The 15,029-nt window shown below is 46.6% G+C and overlaps 1 protein-coding gene across 1 annotated transcript in view; it reads left to right on the top strand.

Moving 5' to 3' along the window:
- Window positions 1-15,029, top strand: part of IPO5 (importin 5) — a 167,398-nt gene that overhangs the window by 82,627 nt on the left and 69,742 nt on the right. The window contains exons 14-16 of the mRNA XM_082245950.1: window positions 12,182-12,400; window positions 12,597-12,680; window positions 12,861-12,993. Coding sequence (XP_082102076.1) covers window positions 12,182-12,400; window positions 12,597-12,680; window positions 12,861-12,993 — 436 coding nt within the window. The remainder of the gene's footprint in view (window positions 1-12,181; window positions 12,401-12,596; window positions 12,681-12,860; window positions 12,994-15,029) is intronic.

Raw genomic sequence — 15,029 nt, 5'->3', positions numbered from 1 at the left:
TAAAGCCAGCATTTTTTTTCTTTTTTTTAATAAAACCGTGACAGGAGCAGCTAGCATTGGGGAACAGAGGATTATATAAGATTAATATAAGGTTTTTCTGCATTAGTAGGGGAGGGGGCGGGCACCTGACAGACCAAATTACACAGTGCACTTTATACTGTATTTTGTATTGCCATATTTTTATATAAATGGTTGTGGAACGAATCATCTTAGATTCCATTATGAAAATTTTAAAGGTTCTAGATTTCAGGTATTTCTGCAGCTAAACCTGCAGATTTTTGTGTGCAAAAAATGAAAGGAACTGATTAAAATGCATTTTTTCACTTTTGCAGTTAAATATGGGAAATCCTCAATGTTTCTGTGCCTATTCACTCTGCATGCCTAAAAAAATATCTTTATAATCCCTCACTGGACACAGTCTTCATATTCGTTATGAATAGCGTTATTCTGCCAAGTGATTGGATACTGGCAAAAAACAAAACAGGAAGTCCCCTGCCAGTCATAAACCCCTCACTGTTATGCAAGTCTTCAGTTTTTTGCTAGTGTTTTTTTTTTTTGACTGGTGTGAGGCTAAGGGATTTCATCCTCAAGTATGTCATGGGTCACTTTCTGGCTTTCTCCAATCTGGAATATTCCTTAGTTCTTCTGACATTTTTTTTTGGTTGCTCTTTCTTCAGCTAAGGGTTTCTAGAATTCGCTGCACTTTTCTGTGCTCCACTGTGACAAGGTGGTTCTTTGGCCTTGATTTTTTTACATAAGCTGTTTTTTTCATTCCATCTCAACAAGGATGTTGATTTGCAGTCTGCTCTTTTTACCAGGAGTCTGGGTACCTATTCTTTGACATCTGATTTCGGCAGCTCCGGTTTGTAGATCCAGTATCTGGTTTTCGGTTATTATGTTTAATATATGGATGCCAAGGACACTACCTTTTTAGTTTGTTTCGTTTTTAGTTTGGTTTGCATGTTAAAATGTTAAAATAATGCCGCATTTAGGTTTCATTGGTTGGGTCATATTGACTTGTTGGTGTTGCTCTCCCCTTTTTATATTCAGTGTTTTGAGACATGACTAATTCTAATGAATATAAAGGTGTTGTGTCCTGTAATACAGAAAATGTAATTTCTCTTATGCCCTCTGACAGTTGCCGCCCACTCATACAGTCTGCACTTCTGGGTATTGGTCTTATCCACAGGAGTAAGCTAGGCATAAGATTTTTATAAAACATTCACAAAACCTTTGTATAGACACACCTACAGGGGGCTGTCCCTCTGGTCCAATACCCCCAGCTAGCAGCATTCCCAAATCAGTTTCTTTGCCTAGCATAAGAGTAGGCTGGCTTTTCCCTGGCTGGGGCTGCAGTCTCAGCCTTTTTACTTATTATTTTTTCTCTCTGAGAAAGTGATTTTTCTTTACAATAGCTTTTTATTTGTCCCTGCGCTTAGTCGGACTTCGGAAGACTACAGCGTTTGCGGGCTGGGAATCGGACTGGTTATCCTAGGGCCTTCTAGAATCCCAGCCTGCCATCTAGCATTAGCAGGCTATGTGTACGCCCAGGCCTCACAAAACGACCATGTCCCTGTCCCCAGGGACGAGCCTGCGATGTGGCTACTTCGCTGGGATGTCTCACTGCGGTACGCCACGTGTTGCTAGCGTCCTTTTCGGCTGACGGCACCACCACCCAGAGTGGGAGGCTTCCTGTCACAGAGCGGTACCCACGTTTCGCTGGACCGGTGAGTACCATGCTACCCCTCTGTCTATGGCATTGTCTGTCGGGGTATGTATGTGGGCCCTCTGTTTATGGGGATGGCAGTGCACATGGATCTGTAATATCCCCCTCATGTCTGTCAGTGCGGTCCCTGTGTGTCCCTTCCTGGTCCCCACGGGGGCGCTGTGGCGGTTTTACCGCTGTGTGGGGGGTTGCGGGGGTCCCTGAGATGCTTCGGCAACGTTTTGGGGGTACAGACATGGTGTGTGGGGGCTGCAATCGGTGTAAAACCGCGAGGCCGCCATTTTAGGTGTGGGCAGGCTGTTTGGCCTCATTGTTCTTTATGTGAACAGCGGCCATTTTCCCAGAGCCTTCTCCATAGACTTGTATTGGCAACCATTTTCTTGTGGCTCAGAGCTGTGTTCTGCCTCTAGTGGCATGAGCTCACTTCCTCCTCGCATGCAAATCGAGCTGGCAGTGTGGCAAGTATAGGCACACTTTTAGGGGATTTTATGGTGTTTCCTGGGCTGCATTCCTGCTGGCATTCATTCTTTTGCAGTTTTTAGTAGCACAGGCTTAGTTCCTCTTTGCGGTGGGAACCGCGGTAATCGCCGATTTAAAGGGCCAGCGCCATTTAAATTCTGAAGTGCTATGATGGAGTCCCAGGATAGCAAATTCCCCCCTGCTCTGGTGGAGGGTTCAGGTACCCCTGAATCCTCTGCTATAGTCTCTTACTGCTGCGCTTGCGACTTTAGCGTCAAAAGTGGATTTTTTAATGTCTGACCGGGCTTCTAGGAAAAGGCCCAGACTTTCTTAGTCTTCTGATTCAGAGCCAGATATGGTTGCCATGGACAGTGTACCCCCTGAGGGGTCTGTCCTCTCGGTCGGGGGAGGAGGATTCCACCTGCGGTTCAGCAAGAGAACGCGCTGCAATGTCTGCGCTTATTAGCTCTGTAAAAGACACGCTAAATTTAGATGAGCCCCACCTGTCGGGTAAGCAGTCTTCCTTTGGGACCCCCAAAGCCCAGAAGTCGGGTCAGGTTTTTCCCTGCCCCGCTGAGTTTCACGAGACCGTGAATGACCAATGGCGCAATTTTAAGCGCAATTTTGTGGTGCCCATGCAATTTCAGTACCCTTTTTTAACCCTTTGCAGCTCCGGTGGATTCGCGCTGGACTGTGGCTCCTAAGGTGGACCACACTGTGTCCAGGTTAAATAAAGCCACTTTAATGCCCGCTGAGGATTCTCCGGTGTTTAAAGACCCGGCGGATAGGTGGGTGGAAACTCTTACCCGCCACATCTACATGATAGCGGGTTCCTTAATGAAACCAGTGTTCGCTTCCGTAATGGTCTCTCAGGCTGTTGTGGAGTGGGCCAAGGTGCTTAAATGCACCCTTATTGCTGACTCCGCCCCTCCTGCTACTCTGGAGATGGGGGATCAAATTATTCAGGCTGTTTTATACCTGTGTGACACGGCCTTGGATGAGGCCCCTTTAGTCTCACGCCTGTCTGCAGTTGCAGTGACGATTCGTCGCATCGTTTGGTTAAAAAGCCAAGAAGACTGTGTCTGACATCCCTTATGCAGGGAGTTGTCTTTTTGGGGACTCTCTGGATGAACTGGTGAAGGGGGTTCACTGGGGGTAAGAGCACGCTGCTGCCCCAGGTGTCCAGGGGAAGATCCTTCCGCGGTAAGCGGGGCCCTTCATTTAAACCTTACCAGGGGTCCTTTTGTGCCTTCAAGGCACAAGACAAGGGTAAGTCCTTAATGACCTCTGGTGGCCAGAAGAAGCCTTGGGTGGGCAAGCCTAAAGCACCCACACGGGCACAGTGACCCAGTCCGCCTCGACCTGAAGGGGCGCCCTCACCCTTTCAGCGGTGGGGGGACGTCTGCGCTGTTTTCCCGAACCTTGGCTGGCCAAGATTCAGGACAGGTGGGTTCAAGAACTCATTCGGTCAGGGTACAAGATCGAGTTTTGATCACGCCCAGCAGACATATTCTTTCCCTCAAATCATCATTTGACCCCAGATCGTTTCCGATCGGGTGGTTCAGGATCTCCTCGCCCAGGAGGTGGTTGTCCCGGTGCCACATCGGGACAGGTTTCGGGGTTTTTACTCAAATCTGTTCAGTGCCCAGAAAAGAGGGCAAGGTGCGTCCAATTATGGACTTTAAAGTTTTCTGAACCGCTTTGTGCGGGTCCAGAAATTCCGGATAAAGTCCCTCCGGTTGGTGGTGGCATCCCTGAGTCCAGGGGATTTCCTGGCTTCCATCCACCTCAAGGAGGCCTATCTACACATCCTATATACGAGAATCCTCAGAGGTACCTCCGATTCGCAATTGCAGAGGAGCACTATCGGTTCGTGGCGTTGCCTTTCGGCCTCGCTTCGGCTCCAAGGGTTTTTACCAAAGTGTTGGCTCCTGTTCTTGCCTTGTTGTGGGTACAGTGGATTGCCATCCTGGGGTACCTGGACAATCTCCTTTTTTAAGGTCGAGTTCCAGTGCCACTCTGTTGCATGATCTGTCAACCACGGTTCAGACGCTCCAGTAGTTCGGGTGGACCATCAATTTTCAGAAGTCCACATTGTCCCCTCTGTTCGCCTCCATTACCTAGGGATGATTCTGAACTCTGCCCAGGTGAACGTCTTTCTTCCGGACTCTGCAGGACGAAGTCAAGTCCCTCAGGGACAACGAGTTCCTTTCGCTCCGGACCTGCATGCGGTCCCTGGGCTTGATGGTGTCGGCTTTCGAGGTGGTACCATTTGCACAGTTCCACACATGATCTCTACAAGTGGAGATTCTGACCAGGTGGGACAGGCATCCTCGCTCCTTGGAAAGGAGGATCTCTTTGAGCCCCCAAGTCAGATCGGATCTTCTGTGGTGGCTCCAGTCTCCGGCTCTGAAGGAAGGAAAATCCTTTCTACCGTTGCTATGGACTGTGGTAACCACGGTCGCCAGCCTGTCGGGCTGGGGTGGTGTTCTGGGCAATCTGTCTGCCCAGGGCACTTGGTCGGAGGGGGAGTCCTCCCTTCCGATAAATGTCTTAGAACTGCGAGCAATCAGGCTCTGTTTGCTCCGTTGGTCGGATCATCTTCAGGGCCGCCCTGTGCGTGTGCAGATGGACAACGCAGCTGCGGTGGCTTACATCAATCACCAAGGGGGCACCAGGAGTGCCCGGGTGGCCAAGGAAGAGGCCGAGATTCTGTCTTGGGCCGAGACGCAGGTCCCAGCGAGTTCGGCAGTTCACATTCCAGGTGTGGAGTACTGGCAGGCCGACTATCTGAGTCGCCAGACCCTGGACCAGGGGCAATGGTCCCTACACCCGGAGGTGTTTCAGATGCTGTGTGCGCAGTGGGGATCCCCGGATGTGGATCTGTTCGCGTCTCGGCTAAACAACAAGGTGGGAGGTTCGTGGCAAGAACATGCGACCCTCTGGCGGGACGGCTCGGACGTGTTGGTAGTGCCTTGGAATTAGTATCGCCTGATTTATGCCTCTCCCCCGATTCAGTTGTTCAGGTTCCTTCGCAGGTTGGTCTCGGAACGGAGGTTGGTGATTCTAGTGGTCCCAGACTGGCCACGCCGGTCTTGGTACATGGACATCATGCAACTGGTCGTCGAGCCTCCCTGGCGGCTCTCACTACAGCTGATCTTCCATCCTGCTTTACAGTCGCTGACTTTGACAGCGTGGTTGTTGAAAGCCAGGTTTTGAGAGACGGGTCTCTAGTCAGCGGTCATTCCTACCTTACTCAAGGCTAGGAAGGCCTCGTCCGGTAAGATTTATTATCGTACCTGGAAGGCTTCCTTCCCTGCTCCTTTTCGGTGGCGAGGGTGTTAGCTTTCCTGCAAACTGGTGTGGAGCAGCGTCTGGCGCTGACCACTATTAAGGGCCAGTTTATCTGCGCTGGCCATTCTTTTCAAAGCCCTCTGGCGTTGAATTCCTTGATCCGCACTTTCATTCAAGGGGTGCGTCATCTGGCTCCCCCTAGGAGGGCCTCCTTGGGACCTGAATTTGGTTTTGTCCGTTTTGCAACGCCCTCCCTTTGAGAACATTCGGGAGATTCCTCTGCCGGTGCTGTCACGGAAAGTTGCCTTTCTGGTGGCGATCACATCTGCTCGCAGAGTGTCGGAGTTTAGCGGCTCTGTCGTGCCGCTCTCCCTATCTGGTTGTTCATAGGGACAAAGTGGTCTTGCGACCTCATCAGACCTTTCTTCCGAAAGTGGTTTCGGATTTCCATCTCAGCGAGGACATTGTCTTGCCTTCGCTGTGTGCGAAACCTAAGCATCCTAAGGAGTTTGCCTTGCATTCCTTGGATGTGGTGAGGGCGATCAGGGTTACCTGTCTACTTCAGAAAGTCGGATTCTCTTTTTGTCCTTCCTGAGGGACCTCGGAAGGGTTACGGCTGCGTCTGCGGCAACCATTTCCAAAGGGGTCAGACAGACGATTGTACAGGCCTATTCAATTAGGGATCAGGTTCCACCTTTCCCTGTTTCAGGGCACTCTACCAGAGCGGTTAGTGCGTCTTGGGCCTTCCGCCATCAGGCGTCGGTGTCCAAGGTGTGCAAAGCGCGACCTGGTCGTCCGTGCATACCTTTACTAAATTTTACAAACTTGATGTTCTGGCATCAAGATGCCTCTTTTGGCCGTAAAGTTCTGAGTGCGGCAGTGCATTAGGGGAGACATGGCGGTTTTTAGCCTGTCTCCTCCTGTCGGGGTTTTTTTCCCCCTTGGTTATTTTGCTTTCCTGGGTTTGTTCGCTCCTGTTGAGCTTTCCTCTTACCCAGTGTTTACCTTTCTGGTTCAGAAAAGGTTCTTTTCTCTTACCTGGGTGCTGCGTTGCCTTTTTGACGGTTGCGTTTCCCACCCCTCACATCTACACTGCTTTGGGACGTCCCAGAAGTGCAGACTGTATGAGTGGGCGGCGACTGTCAGAGGACGTAAGAGAAAATATAATTTTTTGTAAGAACTTACCGTAAAATTATTTTCTGAGTCCTCTGACAGTCTCCGCCCCCCCACCCCTCTTTTGGGGTTCATAGATCTCTATACTGCTTGCTACCAAACTGATTTGGGAATGTTGCTAGCTGGGGGTATTGGACCAGAGGGACAGCCCCCTGTTGGTGTCTATACAAAAGTTTTGTGAATGTTTTCCAACAAAATCTTATGCCTAGCTTACTCCTGTGTATAAGACCAATACCCAGAAGTGCAGACTGTATAAGTGGGCGGCGACTGTCGGGACTCAGAAAAGAATTTTACGGTAAGTTTTTACAAAAAATTCTATTTCTCTAGCGCTCATTGACAGACGTAGTCCTCGGTGATACACCACCTTCGGGTTATGTTGCCTCCACAGGAGCAGGACTAGACAGGAAATTAAAAAGCTCTGGCCACACCCCAGAGGCAGTCCCAGAGGGTATATCCTCTCTCTCTCTGCCTCAGCAAATCAGTTATTTTCTGTCTAGTTAGGAGTAAGGACCTAGATACCTTGCTGGGATCTTAGGTCCTGGCAAGAATTTTTTCTTAAAGGATTTTTTTAGACAGCTTTTTTCTCCAGTGTTCCTGTGAGATCTTCAAGCAAGAAAGCTGAACTGGGCGACGGGCTGGATGTTGAGATCCGGTGGTCACCCCAGTTCAGCCTACGAGCGCGTGCAGGCCATAGCTCCGCGCTGGGTCGGCCGCGACAAAGTCCCATTAAAGGACTGTCCACGCGAGTTAAACGTCTCGCTGAAACGCCAAAGACCATGAGTCACGGCGTCCGTATCGGTCGACAGCCCTCCCGCCCCGGTGGAGAGGGGTACTGTCAGGAGTTGGTGCCCGCCTGGTTCCGGTATGGTGAGTAGTATGTTCCCCCTTTCCCCCTGACGGGTTTTGTGGTGAACGCGGGCCCCTCTCTGTATGGTAAGATAGAGTCCCTTTCTATCCTACAACATGACACAGATCCTCCTACTTTGAGTGTGATTTTATGTGTGCAAAAAGCCAGGAGGCTTGGTTTGGGAGCTAACAATCTAATTGTATACATGTTTTAAAGATGTAATCTGTGGCATTCTGGGAATCTTATGGGTAAGAATAAGCTACCTACCAGTCAGAAGCCACGGACATGTAGACTGCCTTCCTAATCAGATCTCCAGCTATTAGCAGGCCTCCCGAACGGCCATGCGGTCCGCCAGGGCCGGTACCGCCAACCACGCCATATCCCCATGCAGTGAGAGTGTTGTGTGCCCTGCAGCACACCGCTATTCAGTACGGGCCGCCGCCATTTTTTTTGCTGGATCGCACGAGCCGCCATTTTGGCGTAGCCTCGTGTCTCCAGCATGGGGGTGGCCATGTTTGAGGTGATCCAAACACCTCGTGGAGCTTGGGGGAGGCGCCGGAAGGCGTACAGAGGGGCGGAGCCGCCTCCTTTCTTCCTGGGCAGCCAGCCAAAAGACTTCCTGTTTGTTAAGACAGCGCTGTAACCTGTTGCAGTTAAACTCTGAGCATCAAGTGGTGAGCCTGGGGGTCTATCTCTCTCTCTCTCTCTCTCGATCGATAGGGATCCCTAGCAGGTAACACTAAGGGGCTTTTGTGGCGCTGGGGGTCGAAGAAAAAAAAAAAAAAAAAAAAAAAGAACTTATTTTTGAATTATATTATCCAGGAAGTAACTGGAGTTATCATGGACCCTGCCACACATATTCCCCCACCTGTTTCCCTCGAGGGGGCCACGGGACCCGCCGGTGCACAGAGTATAGAGTCATTTACAGCAATTTGGAGTCTATGGTGGCTCGGGTGGAGGCGGCCTGTCAGGGACGGGGGTCAAGGAAGCGACCCCCGCCTACCCCTATACCATCTGACACCTCTGACTCAGATTCAGAGGTGGTCACGGCAGTTGCAGGTTCCTCTGCAAGAGCTGTTATCCCAGGTAAAGCCCCCTCAGACAGTGAGGAGGACGCTTCTTCTCCTGCTATTATTCAGGAAGAAGCATTGGTGGACGCACTAGTTGTGGCAGTCCAGGAAACCTTAAAACTTGAGGCTTTACCGGCAGAGGCAACTGAAACAGAGATTCCTTTTGGTACTAATAAGCCCATCAAGACGATGAAGGCTTTTCCTGTACCTAAATGTTTCGGTAATCAGATTAAAGGAGAATGGGAGCATTCTAAGCGTACCTTTACTATTTCCAAGCGTATTGCTAGACGCTATCCGTTTGAGGAATCCATCATTAAGAAATGGACGGTACCACCAGTCGTGGATCCGCCTATTTCCAGGCTGAATAAAGCCACGGTTATTCCAGTGGAGGACACTTCGTCCTTTAAGGATCCGGTGGATCGAAAGATGGAAGCAGAGTCCCGCACCATCTTCTCTCTGATAGGGTCAGCTTTTAGACCAGTAATTGTTATTGGTCTAGTTTCCCAGACACTTACGGAATGGGCGAAAATGGTACGCCAAGATCTTAGGGGAAAAGATATTCCCCAGGAGACATCTGATTTGATGGAACAGATTATACAAGGGCTACAGTTTATCTGTGACGCAGCCTTGGACACTACTCCCTTATTAGGGCATGCATCTAAGACAGCGGTGATCCTCAGACGTGTGCTGTGGTTAAAATGCTGGTCAGCTGACCTAGGTTCCAAGAAGACCTTGACAAATCTCCCCTTTCAGGGGAATCGTCTATTTGGGGCCAACCTAGATGAAATCATTAAGGATGCCACTGGGGGCAAGAGCACTTTTTTGCCACAGGCTGCTAAAGCTAAGGGACCTCGCAACAAGCGAGGACCTTTCTTTACCGCCCATAAAGGGCGCCCGGCTGGTACTAGCGGGAAAGGCTAGACTCCTCCAGGAGGGTTCAAGAAGGGCTGGTCGGACAAGCAAAGGACCAACCCAGCCAAACCCGAAGCAAAGGAGTACACAGCCTGAAGGTGCGCCCCCACCCGGTTTCAGGGTGGGGGGACGTTTTCACCGGTATTCAGGACATTAGATCGAGCATCAACCACTACTACCGGTGCGATTCTTCCCTTCCAACATTTAAGTACTACAGGAAGCGGTAATTACCGTTCCCTGAATAGATCTTTTCCTTTACCTTTTCCTAAGATTAGTCCCGATATCTCACAGGAATCGGATCTGGTTGACCAGATAGGCCAAGTAGCCTCTAGTCGGGTGACTTCGGTCCCTGAGGTTCAACCAGAAAAGATCACCTTTCCTGATAACTATCAGGTATCTGATAAATGTGTGGGAACAGAAAACGACCAGACTTTCTCGGATGGTCGGGGCCAGATACCTCTAGGGACGCCTGGTTCAGATCCAATCAGCGCCAGTGGTCCTAGAAATTCTAGGCTGGCCTCCTCAAGCCGGCCTGGCCGACTTGGACATGTTAGTCGTAGACGTTCCGTGGGAACTTCGTCTCAGGGAGTGTCTGTGGTCTCAAGGACCAATTTACCATCATGCTTTACAGTCGCTGGGTTTAATGGCCTGGCCATTGCGACCCAAGTACTGAAGGACAGAGGTTTGTCAGCTTCAGTCATTCCTACCCTTATTAAAGCAAGGAAAGCGACTTCCAACAAAGTCTATTATCACACATGGAAAACTTATATTGCGTGGTGCGAATCTTTAGGATTTCCTCCACGTACCTATTCGGTGTCTCGAATATTGGCCTTTTTGCAACAAGGGGTTGAGCAGAAGCTAGCCTTGAGCACCATCAAGGGTCAAGTTTCAGCATTAGCAATCTTCTTTCAGAAGCCTTTAGCTACCAAATCCTTGGTGCGGAATTTCATCCAGGGGGTGCGGCACCTGGCTCCTCCAGTCCGCGCGCCCTTACCGCCTTGGGATCTTAATTTGGTTTTGTCGGTTCTACAGAAACCTCCTTTTGAAGACATCAGGGAGATTCCCTTGCTTACTTTATCCCAGAAAGTGGCCTTCTTGGTGGCTATTACTTCTGCTCGCAGGGTGTCAGAACTGGCTGCATTATCATGCCAGTCCCCATACCTAGTGATTCATAGGGATAAGGTAGTACTTCATCCTAAGCCATCTTTTCTTCCCAAGGTGGTTTCAGATTTTCATCTGAATGAAGATATTGTACTACCTTCCTTGTGTCCTCAGCCCAAGCACCATCGGGAACATGCGTTGCATTCCTTAGATGTGGTTCGGGCAATCAGGGTATACCTGAAAGCTACGGAATCATTCCGTAAGACGGATTCACTTTTTGTCATCACGGATGGCCCCAGAAAGGGTTTGCCTGCATCTGCCGCGACCATTGCCAAATGGATTAGACAAACGGTGGTACAGGCTTATTCTATTAAGGGTCAGAGTCCTCCGTTCCCTGTTAGGGCGCACTCCACTCGAGCGCTCAGTACTTCCTGGGCCTTTCGCCATCAGGCGTCAGTGGTCCAGGTATGTAAGGCGGCCACCTGGTCGTCAGTACATACTTTTACAAAATTCTATAAAATTGATGTGACGGCATCGGCGGATGCCTCATTTGGCCGCAAGGTTTTGCAGGCCGCAATTTGAGGAGACCGGTGGTCTACCTCGAGGGTTTTTTTCTGTTTGAAAAAAAAAAAAAAATTGTTCTTTTTTTTTGTTGAGTCTCATCATTAAGGATGAGCATTGTAAACTTCTAGTTGGCACCGGTTGGGCCTTCTAGATTGGGATTTGATTTCTATTTTCCCACCCCTCAGTTGTGATACTGCTCTGGGACGTCCCGAAGGTGGTGTATCACCGAGGACTACGTCTGTCAATGAGCGCTAGAGAAAAATGGATTTTTGTAAAATCTTACCGTAAAATCCTTTTCTCTTAGCTCATTGACAGACGTAGTCCCCGCCCCTCTGTTTTTTTGAGTTGGGTTAAAATCTCTAAAGACTGCTTTTTCACATAACTGATTTGCTGAGGCAGAGAGAGAGAGGATATACCCTCTGGGACTGCCCCTGGGGTGTGGCCAGAGCTTTTTAATTTCCTGTCTAGTCCTGCTCCTGTGGAGGCAACATAACCCGAAGGTGGTGTATCACCGAGGACTACGTCTGTCAATGAGCTAAGAGAAAAGGATTTTACGGTAAGATTTTACAAAAATCCATTTTTTTTGGTTTACTTGAAAAATCCAAAAATAACTTGTAAAATGCATTTCTCCTCAATAGTGTTTTTTTTTTTTTTTTTTTGCACATTTTAGTGAGTTTGGGATTTTCTATTTATTTTTAGTGTTACACTTTACACTTTTTTTTTTTCCATTTAATTTTTTAGGTGTAAATTAAGTGTAAGTGCTAACTTGCTATTTCCCCAAGTTTTGATTTTGGAACTTTTTTTTTTTTTTTTTGCTAGTGTCCTAAAAAAAAAAAAAATCTTGAATGAAGTAAATTTCTTTGACATCTTATTATTATTATTTTTTTTTTAATCAGTGTCTAGTCCTGTAACATCTGCTGTACTTCGTCTTAAGCGGTTTAAAAGACCATGAAAATTAGTGCCCAAAAATATTGCATGTTCCATTTTATTTAATCAGTGTGTGTGGGTTTTTTTTTTTTTTTTTTTATATTTCAGCTTATTCAAAAGGGAACCAAGCTGGTCCTGGAACAAGTTGTGACTTCAATAGCCTCTGTGGCAGACACTGCAGAAGAAAAGTTTGTCCCCTATTATGATTTGTTTATGCCATCCTTGAAACACATTGTGGAAAATGCAGTGCAGAAAGAGCTTCGGCTTCTCAGGGGGAAGACTATTGAATGCATCAGTCTTATTGGGCTGGCTGTAGGTAAAGAAAAGGTGAGTGTTGTCTTTACAAAATGATGATGATTTTTTTTTTTTTTTGGAAGTTTTAAAACTACAGCTCTAGCTGGTATAGATGTAGTGTTCCTGGCAACTTAAACCCAAGATCTTTTGTGTTTTAAAGTACTTCCTGTTAAGTTTTTTTTTGACTTGGGCAAGCAGTAATTTCTCAGTGCACCTCTTACTCTTTCAGTTTATGCAAGATGCATCGGATGTAATGCAGCTTCTGCTAAAAACTCAGACTGACTTCAGCGAATTGGAAGATGATGATCCTCAGGTGTGTTAACAAAATATAAATAGAAATTGCGTTTCATGTTTTGACAACAGACTTAACTCTGATAATCCTTGTGTGCTTATTTATGTAGACTTATTGTAAAATGTATTTCAATTTGGAACTCTACAGGGGTGTTTTTACCTAATAATAATAATAATAACTTTTTTTTTTTTTCTTTTCAAGATTTCATACATGATCTCTGCTTGGGCACGCATGTGCAAGATTCTTGGGAAGGAGTTTCAGCAATACCTCCCTGTGGTTATGGGTCCTCTTATGAAAACTGCATCAATTAAACCAGAGGTTGCTCTCCTTGACAGTGAGTTGCATTTACTTAGAATTCTGTTCGCATCTTTAATCATTGGGATGCTCTGTCTGTGTATGTATTTTGGCTTTTCAAAAACTGAGTGTATCTGTTGTGAAATGCTTGTGAAATAAATTAAAAGCCCCCAACAAAAATATGACTTTTTTTTTTTTTTTTTGTACATCAATTCAAATTCCTTATTGTTTACAGTGACCCCAATTTCATTGGTCAACCCAAGCTCAAATGTTCATCAACATCAATGGCGCTTCTTCTCATAGAACACTAGGGTAGACATCTGGACCCAACGCAAATAGACTCCTCCAAATCTCTAATGGCTTAAATTCTTTTTGCACAAACAGCAACTCAGTGACTCCCACAGTGCGTGCACAATCTCTGGCTGGAGCATAAGAGAGGGTGACTATTTGAAACTGCTTCGGGAAGTTTGAACCCCTATTGAGGAAGAATGTGCGCCACTAGAGATTTGGAGGAGTCCATTTGGCGCTGGGTCCAGGTGTCTACCCTGGTGTTCTGTGAGAAAACGTACTATTAATGTTGATCACCTTTAAGCTTGAGTTGACCACTCTGAATATGGGAGTCACTGTAGTCTGGTAAGCCTGCACCTTTATCGTTCTTGATGTTGGTGGATGATGCTGGCTCATCTTTTGATTAATGAATTTGAGTTGATGCACATATAAACAGGACTGTGTGTGTATGTATATGTATATATATATATATTATAATTTTTTTTTTTTTTTATTCTGTCTTTATATTTTTTTATACACTTTTATTGCTATTCCAAGTTTTGATCATCAGGATAGCATGTTTTTTTTACCGAGACATTTGGGGGTGTATTAGACCCCAGATCTCTCCTCTGCCCTTGAAAGCATCTGATCAAACCAAGAACGATTTGATCACATGGTTTGTGAAAATAACTGGAAACCACACTAATAGTGCACAAAATAGATGACCCTGCAAACACAAAAACACACCTTTAACACACACCTTTAACACACACCTTTAACACACACCTACACATATATATATATATATATATATATATATATATATATATGTGTGTGTGTGTGTTAAAGGTGTGTTTTTGTGTTTGCAGGGTCATCTATTTTGTGCACTATTAGTGCGGTTTCCAGTTATTTTCACAAAGCATGTGATCAAATCGTTCTTGGTTTGATCAGATGCTTTCAAGGGCAGAGGAGAGATCTGGGGTCTAATACACCCCCAAATGTCTCGGTAAAAAAAACATGCTATCCTGATGATCATCTCTTGGAATAGCAATAAAAGTGAATAAAAAAATATAAAGACAGAATTAAAAAAAAAAAAAAAAAATATATATATATATATATCAAATTTAATGCCCCCCTGTGCTTGCACACAAAGGCAAAATGCATACATGGGCCTCACACGCATATGCAAACAGTGTTTGCACTGCATGTGGGCTTTTTGCCGCAAACGCTATAGTAAGACCAATAACTCTAGCACTAGTGTAACGTTAAACTGGTAACCTGTAAAGGCTTTTGCCTATGGTTAATTGTACAGTAGTTTGTCTCCATTCCATAAACGTGCGCATTTTTTAAGCATGCCCTGTTTGGTATCTAGCTGCTTGGCATAACGCTATCTTTTATATTTTACTGAACAAATAGGTGGTATTTTGTGTTTATGTGCATTAACCACTTCTGGCCTTGCAGTTTTCAATACTGCATTGATCTCGGCATTCAGCATTTTTTTTTTTTTTTTATTTCAGGCTTTCTAGCCTGTAGGAGAGATCTGAGGTCTTATTGAGGACCTGTCATTCACTATTCCTATTACAAGGGATGTTTTAAATTCCTTGTAATAGGGATAAAAGTGATCAAAAAAAAATTTAAAGGGAAAGTGTAAAAATAAAAAAAAAATGTAAAGTGTACCCGTCCCCGCGTGCACACACGCAGAAGCGAACACATGCATATGTCGTGGCAACATATGTAAATGACGTTCAGTCCATACATGTTAGGTATGGCCACGAACGTTGGAGTGAGAGCAACAATTCTAGCCCAAGA

This window comes from Pelophylax lessonae (assembly GCF_965119305.1).
Source record: "Pelophylax lessonae genome assembly, chromosome: 2".
Lineage (NCBI taxonomy): Eukaryota > Metazoa > Chordata > Amphibia > Anura > Ranidae > Pelophylax > Pelophylax lessonae.
Note: the sequence above shows the minus strand (reverse complement) of the source record. Positions and strands in the feature narration are given on the sequence as shown.